The 15330-nt window shown below is 35.0% G+C and overlaps 7 protein-coding genes and 4 pseudogenes across 11 annotated transcripts, besides 2 other annotated features; 8 read left to right on the forward strand and 3 right to left on the reverse strand.

Annotated features, from left to right (window-relative positions):
- Nucleotides 1-425: 425 nt before the first annotated feature.
- Nucleotides 426-2603: a mobile genetic element.
- TVAGG3_0758240 (MULE transposase domain-containing protein) lies at nt 700-2169 on the forward strand (the record flags this gene model as incomplete). The annotated part of the gene is made up of 1 exon (XM_001310043.1): nt 700-2169. The coding sequence occupies one exon, from the start codon at nt 700-702 to the stop codon at nt 2167-2169; it is 1470 nt and encodes a 489-aa protein (XP_001310044.1).
- A 548-nt stretch (nt 2604-3151) lies between the features above and the next one.
- Nucleotides 3152-4054, reverse strand: TVAGG3_0758250 (uncharacterized protein; the record flags this gene model as incomplete). Its single annotated transcript, XM_001310042.1, has 1 exon — nt 3152-4054. One exon carries the CDS (start codon nt 4052-4054, stop codon nt 3152-3154), a length of 903 nt encoding a protein of 300 aa, XP_001310043.1.
- Nucleotides 4055-4527: 473 nt separating this feature from the next.
- On the forward strand, nt 4528-5952 carry TVAGG3_0758260 (protein of unknown function, DUF4106 family; the record flags this gene model as incomplete). Its single annotated transcript, XM_051245502.1, has 1 exon — nt 4528-5952. The coding sequence occupies one exon, from the start codon at nt 4528-4530 to the stop codon at nt 5950-5952; it is 1425 nt and encodes a 474-aa protein (XP_051092089.1).
- A 99-nt stretch (nt 5953-6051) lies between these two features.
- TVAGG3_0758270 (protein of unknown function, DUF4106 family) lies at nt 6052-7584 on the forward strand (the record flags this gene model as incomplete). The annotated part of the gene is made up of 1 exon (XM_001310041.1): nt 6052-7584. One exon carries the CDS (start codon nt 6052-6054, stop codon nt 7582-7584), a length of 1533 nt encoding a protein of 510 aa, XP_001310042.1.
- Nucleotides 7585-7670: 86 nt separating this feature from the next.
- Nucleotides 7671-15330: part of a mobile genetic element that runs on past the window's edge.
- TVAGG3_0758290 (uncharacterized protein) lies at nt 10545-10937 on the forward strand (the record flags this gene model as incomplete). The annotated part of the gene is made up of 1 exon (XM_051245503.1): nt 10545-10937. The coding sequence occupies one exon, from the start codon at nt 10545-10547 to the stop codon at nt 10935-10937; it is 393 nt and encodes a 130-aa protein (XP_051092090.1).
- TVAGG3_0758300 lies at nt 11233-12202 on the forward strand (annotated as a pseudogene). Its single transcript has one exon. A coding segment is annotated over exon 1 (970 nt).
- TVAGG3_0758310 lies at nt 12239-12658 on the forward strand (annotated as a pseudogene). The gene has a single exon. A coding segment is annotated over exon 1 (420 nt).
- Nucleotides 12675-13123, reverse strand: TVAGG3_0758320 (annotated as a pseudogene). Its single transcript has one exon. A coding segment is annotated over exon 1 (449 nt).
- On the forward strand, nt 13160-14000 carry TVAGG3_0758330 (protein of unknown function, DUF4106 family; the record flags this gene model as incomplete). Its single annotated transcript, XM_051245504.1, has 1 exon — nt 13160-14000. A coding segment is annotated over one exon (841 nt), but the record flags the coding sequence as incomplete, so codon positions are not given.
- TVAGG3_0758340 lies at nt 14504-14703 on the forward strand (annotated as a pseudogene). The gene has a single exon. A coding segment is annotated over exon 1 (200 nt).
- On the reverse strand, nt 14731-15141 carry TVAGG3_0758350 (uncharacterized protein; the record flags this gene model as incomplete). The annotated part of the gene is made up of 1 exon (XM_051245505.1): nt 14731-15141. The coding sequence occupies one exon, from the start codon at nt 15139-15141 to the stop codon at nt 14731-14733; it is 411 nt and encodes a 136-aa protein (XP_051092092.1).

The raw sequence follows: 15330 nt of genomic DNA on the forward strand, positions 1-15330 counted from the left end.
AAGTGTATTTCAAAATATTGAAATTATAAAAATTTATAATACTGAAATTGAGACAAATTAATAAATTCAATGTGTTTTTTTTGAAATAACTCTCAAATATTATTTTTTGTTTATTTAATGATGAATAAATATGATTGCTTTAGTCAATCATAAAAACTAATTTAAGTTTAAAATAATGAAAGGATAATTTGATCGTTTTTTAAAACACAATTATTTTTGATGATTTGCAAGAATCTTTGAAAAGAATATAATATAGGTTCTATTTTTGTAAAATTTATCCAAATCATGTATTACATAAATTACGATTAAAACGATGAAAGAACCAAAAAGTGTGTTTTGTGTTTTGTTGTTGCGTGTTGGATGCGGGATCCTGTTATTTCCGAAATCGACAAAAAATTTGGAAATTTAATTTCCGAAATCGAAATGAGTAAGTGACAAAAGTGCATACTCTTAAATTAACCTTAAATGTTGATTGTTCGATATTTTCGGTATTAACCTTATTGTAAATTTTTCCGGTGATAAATTTATCACACTGAGGTTATTTTTCCGGTGAGATTTTTAACCTTGATTTAATGAAATTAATATATATAAATTTTATTATTTTTAATTTCGAATGAGTATAATAAAATATTTTTTATGTGTTTTTGTTTTTGATGTGATTTGAATTTTGTTAACTCTTTTCAAAATCACTTCATTTTTATGATTTCGGTGGACTTAGAGGAGCTTATTGCTTTTGGTATTAAACAGGAAGTCAAGGGCGGTGCCCCATACAGAAGAAGAACGGGATCTCCAAAGCAATATGTCACTTATTCATGTTCGTATCCCCTATGCAAGGAAAAATTTAGGGTTGAAGAACAAAATGGAGTGTTTACTATAAGCAAAGTTAATGAAGAACATTGCCATCATATAGGAGTTGAAATGGGTTCACATTACGCGAGTAAATTTTATCAAAAATGGATCGAACTTTATATTAAAAACGGTGGAAAGCAATTTCTTGCTCAAAAAGCATTTTTTGATAAGTTCGGAATTGATACGAATAACAAAGAAACGATGAAACTTTTCGCGCAGTCTACTGATGCTTTAAAGCACAAATTTTATCGCCTTGATGAGATTATTGCACAAAGATTATCAAACGATCCTTACACTTCTTTGGAAGCATTTTTGAATAATTTACAGGAAGAGTGCCCAGATGATCTCGTTCAATTTGATTACAATGGAGATTTTTCCGAGTTTACAATCATATATGCACCTTTTGCTGCAAAAGAATTGGTGCATAGCATTGATAACCCTCTCCACGTCGATTCCACTCATTCTTTAATTAAAGGAAAGATCCAATTGTTTGCAGTAACAATGAAAACAAGTCAAAACACAATTTTCCCCTTTTGCTATTTTTTAGTGAACCCTCAGACATCTGAAAAAATTCAAGAATGTTTGGTGAAATTCTGTGAGTTTGCGCACCTGGATCCACAGCATTGGAGCGCTGACTGTGCGCTAAACATTGCTCGCGCAATTGAGGACGGATTTCCTCTTGCGCAGCTCAGTTGGTGCGCTGTGCATGTTTTACGCGCATGTGCAAAAGTTGGAAGCTATTTTGACAATCCACAGAATTTTGAGAACTTCTATTTAGCAATGGACTTTTTGACATTACGTGCAGATGCAACGAATGCAGAAAAGCTGGCTGAAGAGTCTGATGAAACATATGAGTTCTTGACAACAATGTTAGAAGAAGAAGAACCGCACGCTTTGAAGTATTTCGATAAACAATGGAGAAGAACCAAAGAACATTGGATGATGTTATATCGTGGAGAAGGTGATTCCACGAATAACATTGCGGAATCACACTTTCATCAATTAAAGCAAACATTTTTCTTGGGTAAGAAAAATGAGCGCATTGATGACATCGTCATAACTCTCATCACTGTTGTGATTCCAAATGCGATTATTAAGGTTCAAGTCGCTAATGTTTTGAATGAAGAAAGAGCAGTAAGAATTCTTACAAGGGCAGGTAATCAGATTGTTGAGCAAAGAGCTTCAAAACACGATGAATGTTTGAAATTAATTCAACACATTTTGGAAATTGTCGAAAGCCGAAGGATTGAACCTAATGTCCTTATTCCATCTTTGAAGGCAATATTAAATTTGGCACAAAGAAGTTTAAAGGAAGAGTAAGCAAGATTAGATAATTTGGACTTTTTTTAAAATTAATGAATAAACAGTATATTTTGGAAGTGTGAGCTTATTTACCTGAAGCTATATTACTTAATATAACATTCAAAGTATTATTGCTATTTATTGGAGAACAAATTTATGTAATTTTCACATGAAAATTGATAAATTTGTATTTCCTTATGATAATCAATTTTTGTATTTGTAGAGAGTCTCCCTGCATGATATCAAGACTTGGCTATAAGTCTTTATCCATTTTTGAAAATTGTATTGTAAATTGTAAGAATTTCTGAATACTACTACTATAAAATATAATTGCTTATCAATGTATATTCTCCCTGCATGATATCAAGACTTGGCTATAAGTCTCTATTCATTATGAGTATGACCCCATTTTTTTTACAAAAAGTGCCGAATTGCAACTTTGTCCCAATCTCAAATCGAAATTATATTAATGTTTTTAATATTCTTATATCAAAAGGATTAAAGTTCATTAAGAGAAAAACAATTCTTCTTCTTCAATCTATTGGCGCATTTATTTCTACACGCCAATAAGGAAGGGAAAATTATAAGACACCATGGTGTCTTCAAAACGCTAATTTTTGATATTTTTAACAACCCTACCTGAGGATTTTGGGAAAAAGTTTTTACATGAACATGTGTATATTATATGAAGTATATTGATAAGGTAAAAATCAAATTTTATTGCATATTCATCGAGAAAATAAACTAACGAATCCCTCAAAATTGAGAGGGTAATCCTCCTCCTCTCAAATAAACGTACATACGGGTGCACCCTTAATGATATTTTGTAATTCGGGTCTGATTAATTTTATCGTTCAATTGAAATAATTTGACATTTTAAATTTTGAAAATTCTTAGATATACAAGAATAATAAGGTCAGGTGAGTGGGGCTTCCAGGCGCGTTGCGCCCTCTAGCCCCGAAGATGTTTAGTATAAATGAAGTTTTTATTCGGAAAATTGTTAGTCTTCTGGTGTGAATTCGGAGGACTCTTCTTGGATAGAGTCTTGTATTTCCTCCTCCTCTTCTTCCTCCTCCATTGCTTCTGGGAAAAAGCCTTCTTCTGGGTCGAAAACATTATATAATGTGTAATTGAATGACACATTATATCTTTCTTTGAGTTCGCTCCTGACAAAGAACTTAGTTCCAGGAATACAGAAGACTTCTGTGCGTTGGAAAAGCTGATGTCCTGGAACGAATTTGGCAATTAGAGACTTCTTTTTTCCGAATTGTTCAGGAGTTTTCATGACGACAGTAACAACATCTCCATCTGCGAGGTCTTGTTGTTGTTCGGAAAGGTAAAGAGCAATGATATGAATGGTTGCTGCGTTGAATTCGAGAAAGTCGAATTCAAATTGTGTTGTCGTATAACATTCAAACCATTTTGTACAGTTGTCTCCGAACTCGTCAACGTATTCATCTTCGTCATATCCGTAACTAAAGACTTGGAATTCGGCAATTCTCTTGTCGAATGACCGTTGGATGTAACGAGGAAGATTTTGACGAACTTGGTATAAAGTTCTCAACATTATAAGCTTAGTAAATGTTGGAAAATACTGAACTAAGACATCGCTAAGCTCAATTGGACTTGGAATTGTCTTAGTAAGTTCAATTGAACTAGTAATTGCTTTGTTCAGAACTTCACAGAACTGAGTATTGTATGTAGCGTCTGGTTGTGTGTTTTCTTCGGCGTCTTTGAGATATTTAGAGCAAATTTGTTGAAGAATTTCTCTTAATTCGCTGTTAGACCTTTTGGTGGTTATTCTAACCGCTGTGCCGGTTCTTGGAGGTTGTGGGGCTTTGGCTTTGGTTAGCGGTTGAGAATTGTTAATGTTTGAATTGTGGTTAACAGCGTTGGCTTCCATTAGATAAAAATGAACTGTTTTTTTCGGACCACTCATAGAAAAGTTTGAGATAAACCGTTTTCGTCAACGGAGACCCCCTCTATTTTTTTATTTTATTTAATAGTTACCGTTGGAAAAACGGTTTATCTCAAATATTGAATGAACTATAAACGTTTTTTGTTTTCTATATATACTTTTTTGTCCAACGGTAAAACTTTTTACACAACGGTTTTTGAGAGTCGTCGCCGTTGACTTTTTTGTAGAGCGCTCAAAATAGTATAACTTTGTCCGGACAAGTAAGGGTCTATCGTCGCTACAGGAAAAGTTACAGGCGTTCCAAGGAAGTATACTTTGAGAAGCCTTTTCCCCCTTATAGAATGAGATAGGACGGTTATTTTACAAAACCGACAACACTTTGACCGAGTAGTTTTTTGTGCTGAACAAAAAGTGTCATATAAACATCTGTCAAAAACCGCTTTTTAACTTCACTTAAAATGCCACGTAAGCTACGTAAGAATATACGTAAGAGGAAGGGAGCATTGAAACATCCAATAGTAAAACTGACACCACAACAACAGTTGCAACAACAAATGATGAATAACCCCACTATGTTGCAACAAATGTCAAGCAACCCTATGCTTTTAAACCGAGTTATTGTTGCACAGAGTGGAGGTTTAAGAGCGGCACTTTTAGCGAAAATGGCAGGCTATGGTGGAGCTGCAGACGGAACAGCTTATAACCCTCAAAGTCAAATGAATTTGAGTTCACTCAAAAATCAAATAACAGATGTCAAAAAGTCAAACATAGACATACAGAAACAAATAAGTGAAAACGAAAAGAAACTAGAATATGACAGACAGACAAAGAAACTCAATGAGTTAAACGTAGAGAAAAAGAAGAAAGAAGAACAACTGAAAGAACTAAGTACAGAGGAATATGCGAAAAAAGTGTCAGAAAAAGCAGCAGAAGTAGCAAAAATGGAACAAGATGTTATAAATTTGAAAAACCATACTACTCAATATAAAGTACTGAAAGATGAAGAGATAAAACAAAAAGCCATGAAGACATATATGGATAGCGATGAGTATAAAAAAGAAGTTGAAGCAAATGTAAAGGCAGAAAAACTTTTACAGTTGCAAAACCAAACCGTACAGTATGAAAACTTAGCACAAGAAAGTAAAAATAACGACGCAGCCATGCAAAAGGCAATGAAAAGTGCAGATATTATAAAAGCTAATAATGACTGGTTAGATGCCCAAGCCAACGCTAAAGCAGCCCAACTTATAGGGTCAATAAGGACAAAAATACAAGCGGATGAAGACAGTTCAAATGAAGCTTTAATGAATGCTGACTTTAAGAATGCCTTCGAAGCTCTTCATAGTAAGGTGAAACTAGTGAACGACTTCTCATTTGGAAAGAAACTGAAGTCTGAAGGTTTCGACAAAGAGTTAAGAGAAGTAGCACAAAATATGACGAAAATAACAGATGCAGCAACGAGACAGGCAGTTCAAAGTGCCTATGACGCCGTTAGAGCAACTGTTGTGGAAAGTCAAGAAAAAGAGTTACAACAGACCAAAACAGACCTAGTAAATGCTTTCTTAAAAACGAAAAGTCAGGTAGGACATTATGCTGCAGATGGAACATATGTGCCAGCTGGTGGAACTTATATACCACCAAACCCTCCAAGAGAAGCACCTGCACCAGGACTACCTAAAACATTTACATCGTCACATGGACACAGACACAGGCATGCACCAAAACAACAACCAACACAACAACCAACAGTTCAAAATCCAGCACCACAACAACAACCAAAACCAACAGTTCAAAACCCTGCACAACAACCAACAGTTCAAAATCCAGCACAACAACAACAACCAACACAACAACCAACAGTTCAAAATCCAGCACAACAATAACAACCAAAACCAACAGTTCAAAACCCTGCACAACAACAACCACAAACAGAGCAAGGACATAACAGAAGTAGAGAAAAAGGAAACCAAGAATTCTTAAAAATGCTTAAGGAAGATTATGGTTACCCAGATACTCTTGACTTTAGTGACAGATATAAAGAAGCTATTAGAAAGTTCAAGGAAGGAAATACTGACCCGAACCTATTTAGCTTTATGGTTCAGCATCAAATCGGATATAATCTCAAACCTGGAAAATACAAGCTCGCTAAGGGATATGATTTAATAGCATATCATCCAAATGACATGGATGAATTTACTCCGAGATATTTGATGTCAGAGCTAAATGATAATTCAACTCTCTTCATGAAACGCGTAAAAAATCGAGACGGAACGAAAGAAGAAAGGTTTATGAGTCCGGATGACTTAGATAGGGAACTTGTTAAAAACGGTCTCGGAATATATGAAATGCCAGCAGATGAGGTACAAGAAACTCAACAGGAAGAAGTTCAGATACAACCAGACATGGAAGAAATAGTTCAGCAACAACAGCTAGAAGAGCCTGAAGGAAACAAACAAGTCCCTCCTTTGGAAACTAACTTCACAGAACTAGATGAAGATTTGGAACAGCCGAAAAATCTTGACCCTCAACAAGAGTATGAGGAGAATATGGAATCTTTCCAAGAGTCTAAGAAAAATTCGGCTGACATAGTAGAAGAATATCGAAAAATGTTCACCGACATACAAAAGACTCCAACATCAGATGAAAATATTCAGCATAGAATGGAAGTACTGAAAGAAAATGTACGCAAATACAATAATCCTTTTTACTTACGACCATATAACGTTCAATCTTTGGCTGAACTCGGTGAAAATAAAAGGTTAAATTTCAACAAAACATATAGAAATGAAACATTGTTTAAAGTTCATTCAGAACCTAACCAATATGGAAACAAACCTATTGTACATGACCTTGCAAACGAAAGTTTGCAAAATGTCATAAAAACTTACTTTGCAGACAATGAAATGAGAAGGGATGAATATTTAAGAAAACTCAAATGGACAGTACCAAATGAAATGTTAGTATTGAAAAACATGTTCCATGACAAAATAAAACCAACTACAGAAATAAATGACGCAAGACTGAAACGTTGGGTAAAAGCTTTCCCATTCACAAAAGATATTATTGGTTACATGGAAAGAAAACCAGAATGGCTACAAAAACATATATTTGGAAACGAGCTTATTCCATATGGACAAGCTCTGTTTGAAGAGCTTGAACCAGAAACTCAGGAAAGAGTCATGCAAACAATACGCGAAGACTCAAATACAAACTATGACAAAATCTTTCTAGGATATAGGTTACCTGAGATGGGCGACCAGAGCCCAAAGGCAAAAAGGACATGGGAAATTTACAACATACTAGGTGAACATGAGGCAAAGATGCAACAACTTGAAGCAGAGGGCAAGTTACCAAAAGCGACACCAAAGAAGAAGAGAAGAGTAGAACAAAGTGAAAGTAGTGAAGAAGTAACTTCATCTAGTGAAAGTAGTGGCAATGAAGGAAAAAGAAGAGTTCAAAACTCAGTCAGGAAGAAAGTAAAGCTTGGTACGAGTGGGTTCTATTATGACACATAAATCCAACTATTCTATATTTTTACCCATATGAAATGTACGCCGCTCAGAATATAACGCCAACAGTTTTGGATGCCATGAACGGAAATGTTTCCGAATGGTATAACGAATGCGACAATGCCATTAGAAGGTCAGAAATAGTTCCTGGAACTTACGAATATACAACTGCTGTTTCTTATGGAAACGTAGGTGAGTTTGGAGAAGGTTCTTCAACAACAGTAGATATTGCTTGCGACAGGTTTCATATTATTTCTATTGACAACTCATTCTTATACGTGGAACAAGACATTGAAATAAAACCTTCTGCCAAGTTGTCTGACAAGAAAGGTTGCAATAGAATTTTCTATGTCGGATACCAATATGCTCCAGAAGTTTTCATGGGATATAAGATATATTCTAACTCTGACTTAGTTCAAACAGTAACATGGGCAAACTATGAATGGTTCGCTTTGAGAAACTCCGTACAACCACAAGCTAGAGAACAAACAGACCAGTATGCAACTATTGAGAAAATAAGAAGACTTGACCCTAACGTTCCAGGAGTTTATGTTAACCTTTCTGGTTCAGATGGAACTGCTGCCACTAAAGTAAAACTGAAACTTAGAGTTCCTTTGTCATCTTTCCTCATCTTCAGGTTTTTAAGATACTTGCCAAACTGGGCAGGAAAAATTTCTATCGAACTTACTCCAAGCAAAAATAACTTAGTCATTGCACCAACACAAGACCCATTCACTCTTACAGACGTAAAGGGAACAAATCAAACGTCATTCGCCGAATTTTGCAAAGACAAAGTTGACTTAAACTTTGGTTTCTCAAACCTCAACAATGAAGTAAACTATTATTTCAATGCTGCTGGAACTGCTTGGGACCCAGTTAAGTTCACATGCGAACAGTTTGAATGCAAGAGAATAGAAAGCAGACTTGCAGTCTATATGTTGGACCCAGATATTTCAAATGCTTTAGCTGCCAAATATATTGCAGTTCCACTTATGTTCCCTATACACCAAATATCTGTCAAAGACTTTGCAGGTGAAGTTGGAAACCAAAATCCAGGAGCCGCAGGTGCAAGAACAGATATTGCTTTAACAACTGCAATGAAACATGCAGATACTATGTTTGTACTGTTCAGACGAACTATAAATGACTATTCTTGTTTCTACAACCCTGGTATTAAATATCATATAAACATAGATGGCAAATATTATCCAAGAGAAGAATATTCTACAGTTGAGGATATGAGGTCATACAACTTGACATTAGATGCTATGAACTTTAACAACAATTCACAACAACCATTAACCCTGAAATGCAAAATTCTATTATGCCATATGTGAAAGTATGGACTCATACAGGAGGTCAAAAAACTCAATATACAAATGGAGACCGTTCAAACTTTTGGCTTGGCATTCCATTTGCTGACTCAGAAGACTTTATGGGTGGTATTTCAACTGTTGGTACAGTTCAAAATACAATATACTGGTGACAGAGACGGTCCAGATGAATTGAGAGCAAAGAAGTTTACAAAACCAATAGCACTTTTCACGGAAGATGCTCTTTTGAAGATTCGTTCGATGAAACCTGCTGGGGCTCCTCAGATTGGCATAACGACAGCTTCCATCGAGCAGATTTTGGCAGCAGGTCAGTAAGTTGTTTCTTGAACTGACTTCTCTCCGTCAAATATTGACAGTACGCCAGTTTTGACATAATATTGTATTATAAACTTTCCTTTAGTAATATCTGTAAGTTTTGAAGTTATATTTTTGTCTGCTTAAGAACTTTCACCATTTCAGCTATACCAACTTTCTTTGCTTTATGAAAATATTAGGTTCAGCAAGACTGCTATTCTATAACATTTTCCATTGTTTGTGTAAAGAACTATTCGTCAATGTATTTGTATTGTTTGTGAGTATAAACTTTGTTCTGCTTCAATTCAATAAGATATCCGAATACGTCCATCTTTTTATTCTAAGTAAAATGTCATTTCCGAAAAATAGAAGCGTAAGTGTTTCAAAAGGTTTAATGGCGGTGGCAGATGTGAAGTTAAATTCACCAACTCAAACAAACAGTCAAAGTGTTGTTGTCAATGTCAAAGACAGAGATGTTGAAGTGGGGAAACCATACGAAGACGAAGATGGTATACAACATTGTTCTTGTAAAAGAACCAACATATCCTGAAGTTAACAGAGACTTAAGTTCTGTTCAGATATTCGAAACGACTACCAACAACTGAAAGACAAACTTCAAACTCAGGAGAAGATTTGTCAAGCTTTAAGTATAATGTTAAACTTGGGAGAACACAACCCTGTAAAAGTGAACTCATATGTCATTGCACCTCATGAAGTTTTGAAAGAACTATTGAAACTTTTGACAGAGGCAGACGATATAAACATCAAAGAAATAGAACCCGACATTTGTTGCTGTGGTGTTTCATATAATGTCATTGACAAGATATACGTTATGAAAGGAGGTGAAACGTTGAACTTAAAATATAGTTTCCCAGACGTTATAAAAATATTTGACGACCACAACATTTCATTAAAATTTATTTGCTAAGTAAATGGCAGAAGACATAATGGTTTATACTATTACGACTAAAAACCCTGAGTCATATAATTCTATAACAACAAACTTACAAAGTCCTCAAGGACGATATTGTAAACTAACCTTAAACACAATGACGACTAAAGCCTGTTTTGCTCTTTTGACACCAGAAGACTTTATTGTTGTGAATGGTAAAAAATACTCCTTTGAAGATACTTACTCAGATATACCACCAACAGGTTTTGTTGACTTATTTAATACTTTAAGTACGGGTGTAACATGTGCTGCAACTAGAGCAGGTTTCATTATGTTTGGATGTCCGACTGAGTTTTACTATAAACGATATGAGCTATAATACAAAACTTATTTCTGGTTTTTACTACCAACAGTTTCCTATAACAGGAAAATGTGTCATACAAGGAATGTCTATTCCATTGACATTAAGCACACCAATCTTATATATTGTTTCAAACTTAGGTTCAAAGTGTTATTCGAATGTCGACAGAAACTATTATGACCAAAAGATACTTATGCGTATAAACAATACTTTCTCTGCTGGTTTGCCTATTGTTCATTCGAATGCAGAATTTTCAACCTTAGTGAACTCAAACACTTTGGCAAGTATAACGTTGACATTAGTTGACGCAAACTTTGTTCCTGTAAAACTTTTATGTCCTATGTATTTGTCAATGACGGCAGAAAGTTTCGAATTGGAAGATGCAACTGGTGAAAGTATTGTATTACAAGAACAACTTCAACAACAAATAGCTCAAGAACAACAAATGCAACAAATGGAACAACAAAGTCAAGAATAAAAAAATATTATTTTTTTATTTTTATAAAAATGTACAGAATAGATGTTTCAGATTTTTATGACTTCCAAGCATTCAGAAATATGTGTCCATTTAGAGACTATAACAAAGCAGTCGAGAATTTGAAACGTTTAGTCATTTATGTTGACTCTGCCCCAGAATGTTATGTCATGAAAGAATGGGATGTTGTCTTTAACAAACCAAGAGCAACAATAGTGTCTGAACAAGAATGTAGACAGAAACTTAAGAAAATAAAAGTCGTACAAGTTGGAATGAAGATATTAGATGCTTGGGATATCTTATTGTCAAAGTTAGAAGATTTTTCAGTTCGAGGTATAAAGTTCTATACACCTTCTCCAAACTTCTATTCTATCTTCACTGGATATAAATACGAACAAGTAGAATGGAAAGAAAATGTTATAGAAGCTTGGTTAGACCATGTCAAAGAAATTATATGCAATGGAAACGAAAAGGTTTATGAGTATATCTTATGTTGGTTTGCAAACATCTTACAACATCCAGGTGCTAAAAATGAAACTGCTCTCATTATAATTGGAAAACAAGGAACAGGTAAGAACACTTTCTTTACAGATATTTTGTGCAAACTGTTAGAAGGTTATTCGAATCCGAATATGACAAACTTAGAAAACATCTGTGGCAAGTTTAACTCCTCAATAGAGAATATGAAACTTATAGTTTGCAATGAACTTCAAAGTATAGATACAACAAAAGTTTTGAACTCAGATGCTTTGAAGAGTCTTATAACAGACAAAGTTGGAGTTGTTGAAAGAAAGTATAAAGACCAAAGAGTTTGTGAAAATGTTGCAAACTTCATTATGGTTTCAAACAATGCTGTTCCGATGAAGTTAGAAAGTTCTGACAGAAGATATGTAGTTGTCAGAACGTCAGATTCTCATATGCAAGATACAGAATATTTTGACGACTTAGCAGAAACTTTGACATCTGACTTTTACAACCACTTGTTCTCATATTTCATGACATTAGATATTTCTAAGTTCAATCCAAGACAAATTCCACATACCGAAGAGAGACAAACATTGTTAGAAGCAAACAAGAGTGTATATGAACTGTTCATAGAAGAAAGCGACTTTGAGTGTTTAGATGAAAAGTCTTTATATGATGAATATAAACAATATTGTCAAGAATATGGTTATATGGCAGCTTCTAAACGTACATTCTTGGCAAATGTCAAAAGTCTTTTAGACGTACAGAATGGTGTATATACAAAGAAAAATTTTTCTGAGTAAATTTTAAAAAAAATATTTTTTTATCCGATAGAAAAGATGACGAAATTCATCTCAGTAAATAAGTACATGTCAGGACTTAAAGAAGAACTAGATCCATTCACATATTTGAATGTTTACTTCTACCATTTTGAAAAGTCTTCATTCAGCAAAGTTTGGAACATCGAACCAGTTAAGTTTGCTATTGTGACTAAAAATGGTGCGAAATTTGAAGACTTAGACATAGAAGGTTTGTTAACAGTCAAAGAAAGTTTGACAGAAGGTTCTCAAACCTTAAAGAAGGCAAAGCATACAAACTTGTTATACCTTATGAACCAAAGAAGACAGACGACTATGAATATTATGAGTCTAAAGTTGTAGAAGTTCAAGGTAAATTTGGTAAAAAGATTTTAGAGTCTAAGCCAGTGTTTACTCCTAAAGAGGAAAGAGAACATTGACATTGACCCAGAAATGTTCTAAAAATAAAATTTTATTTTTACATGTCAAATTTCTTTTTCTCTGGAACTAGTTCAGGTTCTTTCTTCTCTTCTACTTTTTTCTCTTTCTTTTCTTTCTTCTCTTCTCTGGTGGAGATATGTCAAATTTCTCAGAACCATATCTATGTAAAAGTTCTTTGTCCTTTAATAGCTCATCTATTCTGTTTTCTATTTCATCTTCAAGAACACCGTATGTGTCTTCTTTGCATTCTAAGAACTTTTGTTGGACTTCATCTTTCCAATCGGCGTCATCTCTGTCAACAAGTCTGTCATTGACAAATTTTAAGACTGCTCTTTGTAATGTTTTATGGTTCTTGTCATATTCCCAGAAACAGAACTTTAGAACAAATTCACCTTTCTTGTTTACACTATGTAAGATTTTATGGTCGACAGATGTTTTGCTGTCAAAAAGTTTGTCTCGAATATAGATAGCGAAATCGCTAGACATTTTCTAAAAGATAAAAATTTTAATTTTTCTAAAAATATGTTAGAAAAAAAGTTTGCTGACATTGACAAGAAATTTGAGAATGTTTTAAACAAGAACAAGAGGAAGTTAGAAAATGCTCAGATAAAGCCTATACATGAAAAGTTCTTATTTGCTCAGAATGGTATAACAGGTCTAATTGCACCACCTGGGTCTGGTAAGACTTTCACTTATCTTAAAATGGCTGCACAACAACAAGAACTAGATGAGAAGAACCCATTCTATGAGTTAGTTGTTATTTGTTCGACTTCTGGTCAATTTGACCAAACCGTCAATTCGTTCAAAGATATTATAAAGAAGTCTAAGTTAGTATGTATAAAGGATACTGAGTTGTTAGATTGGATAAAGAAGTACCAAAGAAGAGTTTTGAAGTATAATGCTATAAATGAGTATATAAATTCTAAGTTTAAAGAACCTAATGAGGAAATGCAGAGAATATTAGACAAACACCACTTCAGAAACAAACAGAAAGAGATAGAATACATTTCGAAGAAATTGCAATCTTACGATTGGAAGACTTACCCTCATAGATGTCTTCTTATCTTAGATGATTTCGCCTCTCATCCTTTGTTAAAGAACAGAGAACAAGATATGTGTCGAATTCTTAAGAAGCTCAGACACTTTAACATCTCAGTTGTCATTTGTGTACAGACAGCAAAGAGTTTAAGTAAGGATGTTAAAAGAATACTTACTGACATAATACTTTTCCCCGGATTGTCCGAAGACGATTTCATGGAACTTATGAAAGAGTCCATGGCAGGTAAGTTTGACAGACATGAACTATGGGAGAAGTACAAAGTCATACAAGACCCTCATACTTCTTTCAGAATTCATATCTACGCAAACAAAGTTCAAATTGTAAAAAGTCAAGCTTGAAAAATCTAAGTGTTTAGTCTTAGTAAGATGGTAGCTTCTTAAAGCAAATACCATTGCTGAGTTTTATGTACGTGAAGAGAAGTACAATGAATTCAATTACGAGTACAATTGCAATGACAACTAAGGCAACTATTTTTGTCTTTTGCCAGCAAGGGTACTTCTTCTCTTTCCAATGGTTCGGCAGAACTATACTCACTCATGAGAAACGCCAAAACGGTTTAATAGAAAAAGTGTCATTTTTTTCATGTCCGAAGACTCGAAGGTGCAACACTTCCAAAATACCGACGAACTCAGAAGAGCAGCATGGCAGTATGTTCTTGACAACTTCTTTGAGTTTTCCAGGTACACCTTGGAAAATGCTGAAGAACTCCGACACAGAGAATTTGGAGAAATTGCACTCCAATACTACCTTGACAAACAAAGGGTAAATTAAGACTAAAAACTTAACGTTTAAAAAGTGACGTTTTTATGAGCTCCGAGTCACCGAGAAAACTTGGTCAGATGTTAGCAGCTTACTTCCCTGAGGAGGATGAAGCGTTACATACATCAGGTTCAAAAACAACGAACCTGGAATTGCGTACCAAATTCGCAATTACATGACCATGGAAGAGTACGAAAGGTTTCTACAAGAGAAACCAGCTCTAAACAACTCAGAAAAGAAAGATTAAAAAGTTTAATTCGTAATTGTTTATTTTTTACTTGTAAGGGCAAGCTGCAAGTATGAAGTCGACTATCTCCGTCTTTGTTTTGACGAGCTGGACGGCTCTTGCGAGTACGTCTGTTTTGCGGTCTCCAGCTGGTGTCTGACCTTCGTAATTGCGCATGTTCTTGAGAGCTCCAACTGTAAATGGTTGTAGGATGAAGAGTCTCTCAGACTGCTTGAGGTAGTCTTCACGGTCACGAACCGAATCTGTGGTACGAGTCAAATCGGTCGATTTGAGGGAAGAGACTGAAAGCCCGTCGTCTTCCATTGGAGCTGTAGCATACTCTTTGCGTAAGCGGTTCAGACCTTCTTCGAAGTCTTGGTCTCTCTTCGATTGAGATTGGAATTGGAATTGCTGGGGTGGAGCTTGCTGGAACAACCAAGGGTTGGGGAAGTAAGGCATAGGCTGAGGAGGGTAGTTCGGGAAGCCTTGTGGTGGGTAGTAACCTTGAGGTGGAAATTGGTAGTAATTCGGAGTACTTGCTGGAACTGAGGTTGCTGAGGAGACTGTTGTGGTTCTGCAGCTTTCGGTTCTTCTCTGGCTTTGGAAGGCATTCAGGAAGAGGAACGTAGTCATCCTTTTGTGTCCTGT

This window comes from Trichomonas vaginalis, chromosome III (genome assembly GCF_026262505.1).
Source record: "Trichomonas vaginalis G3 chromosome III, whole genome shotgun sequence".
Classification (NCBI taxonomy): domain Eukaryota; phylum Parabasalia; order Trichomonadida; family Trichomonadidae; genus Trichomonas; species Trichomonas vaginalis.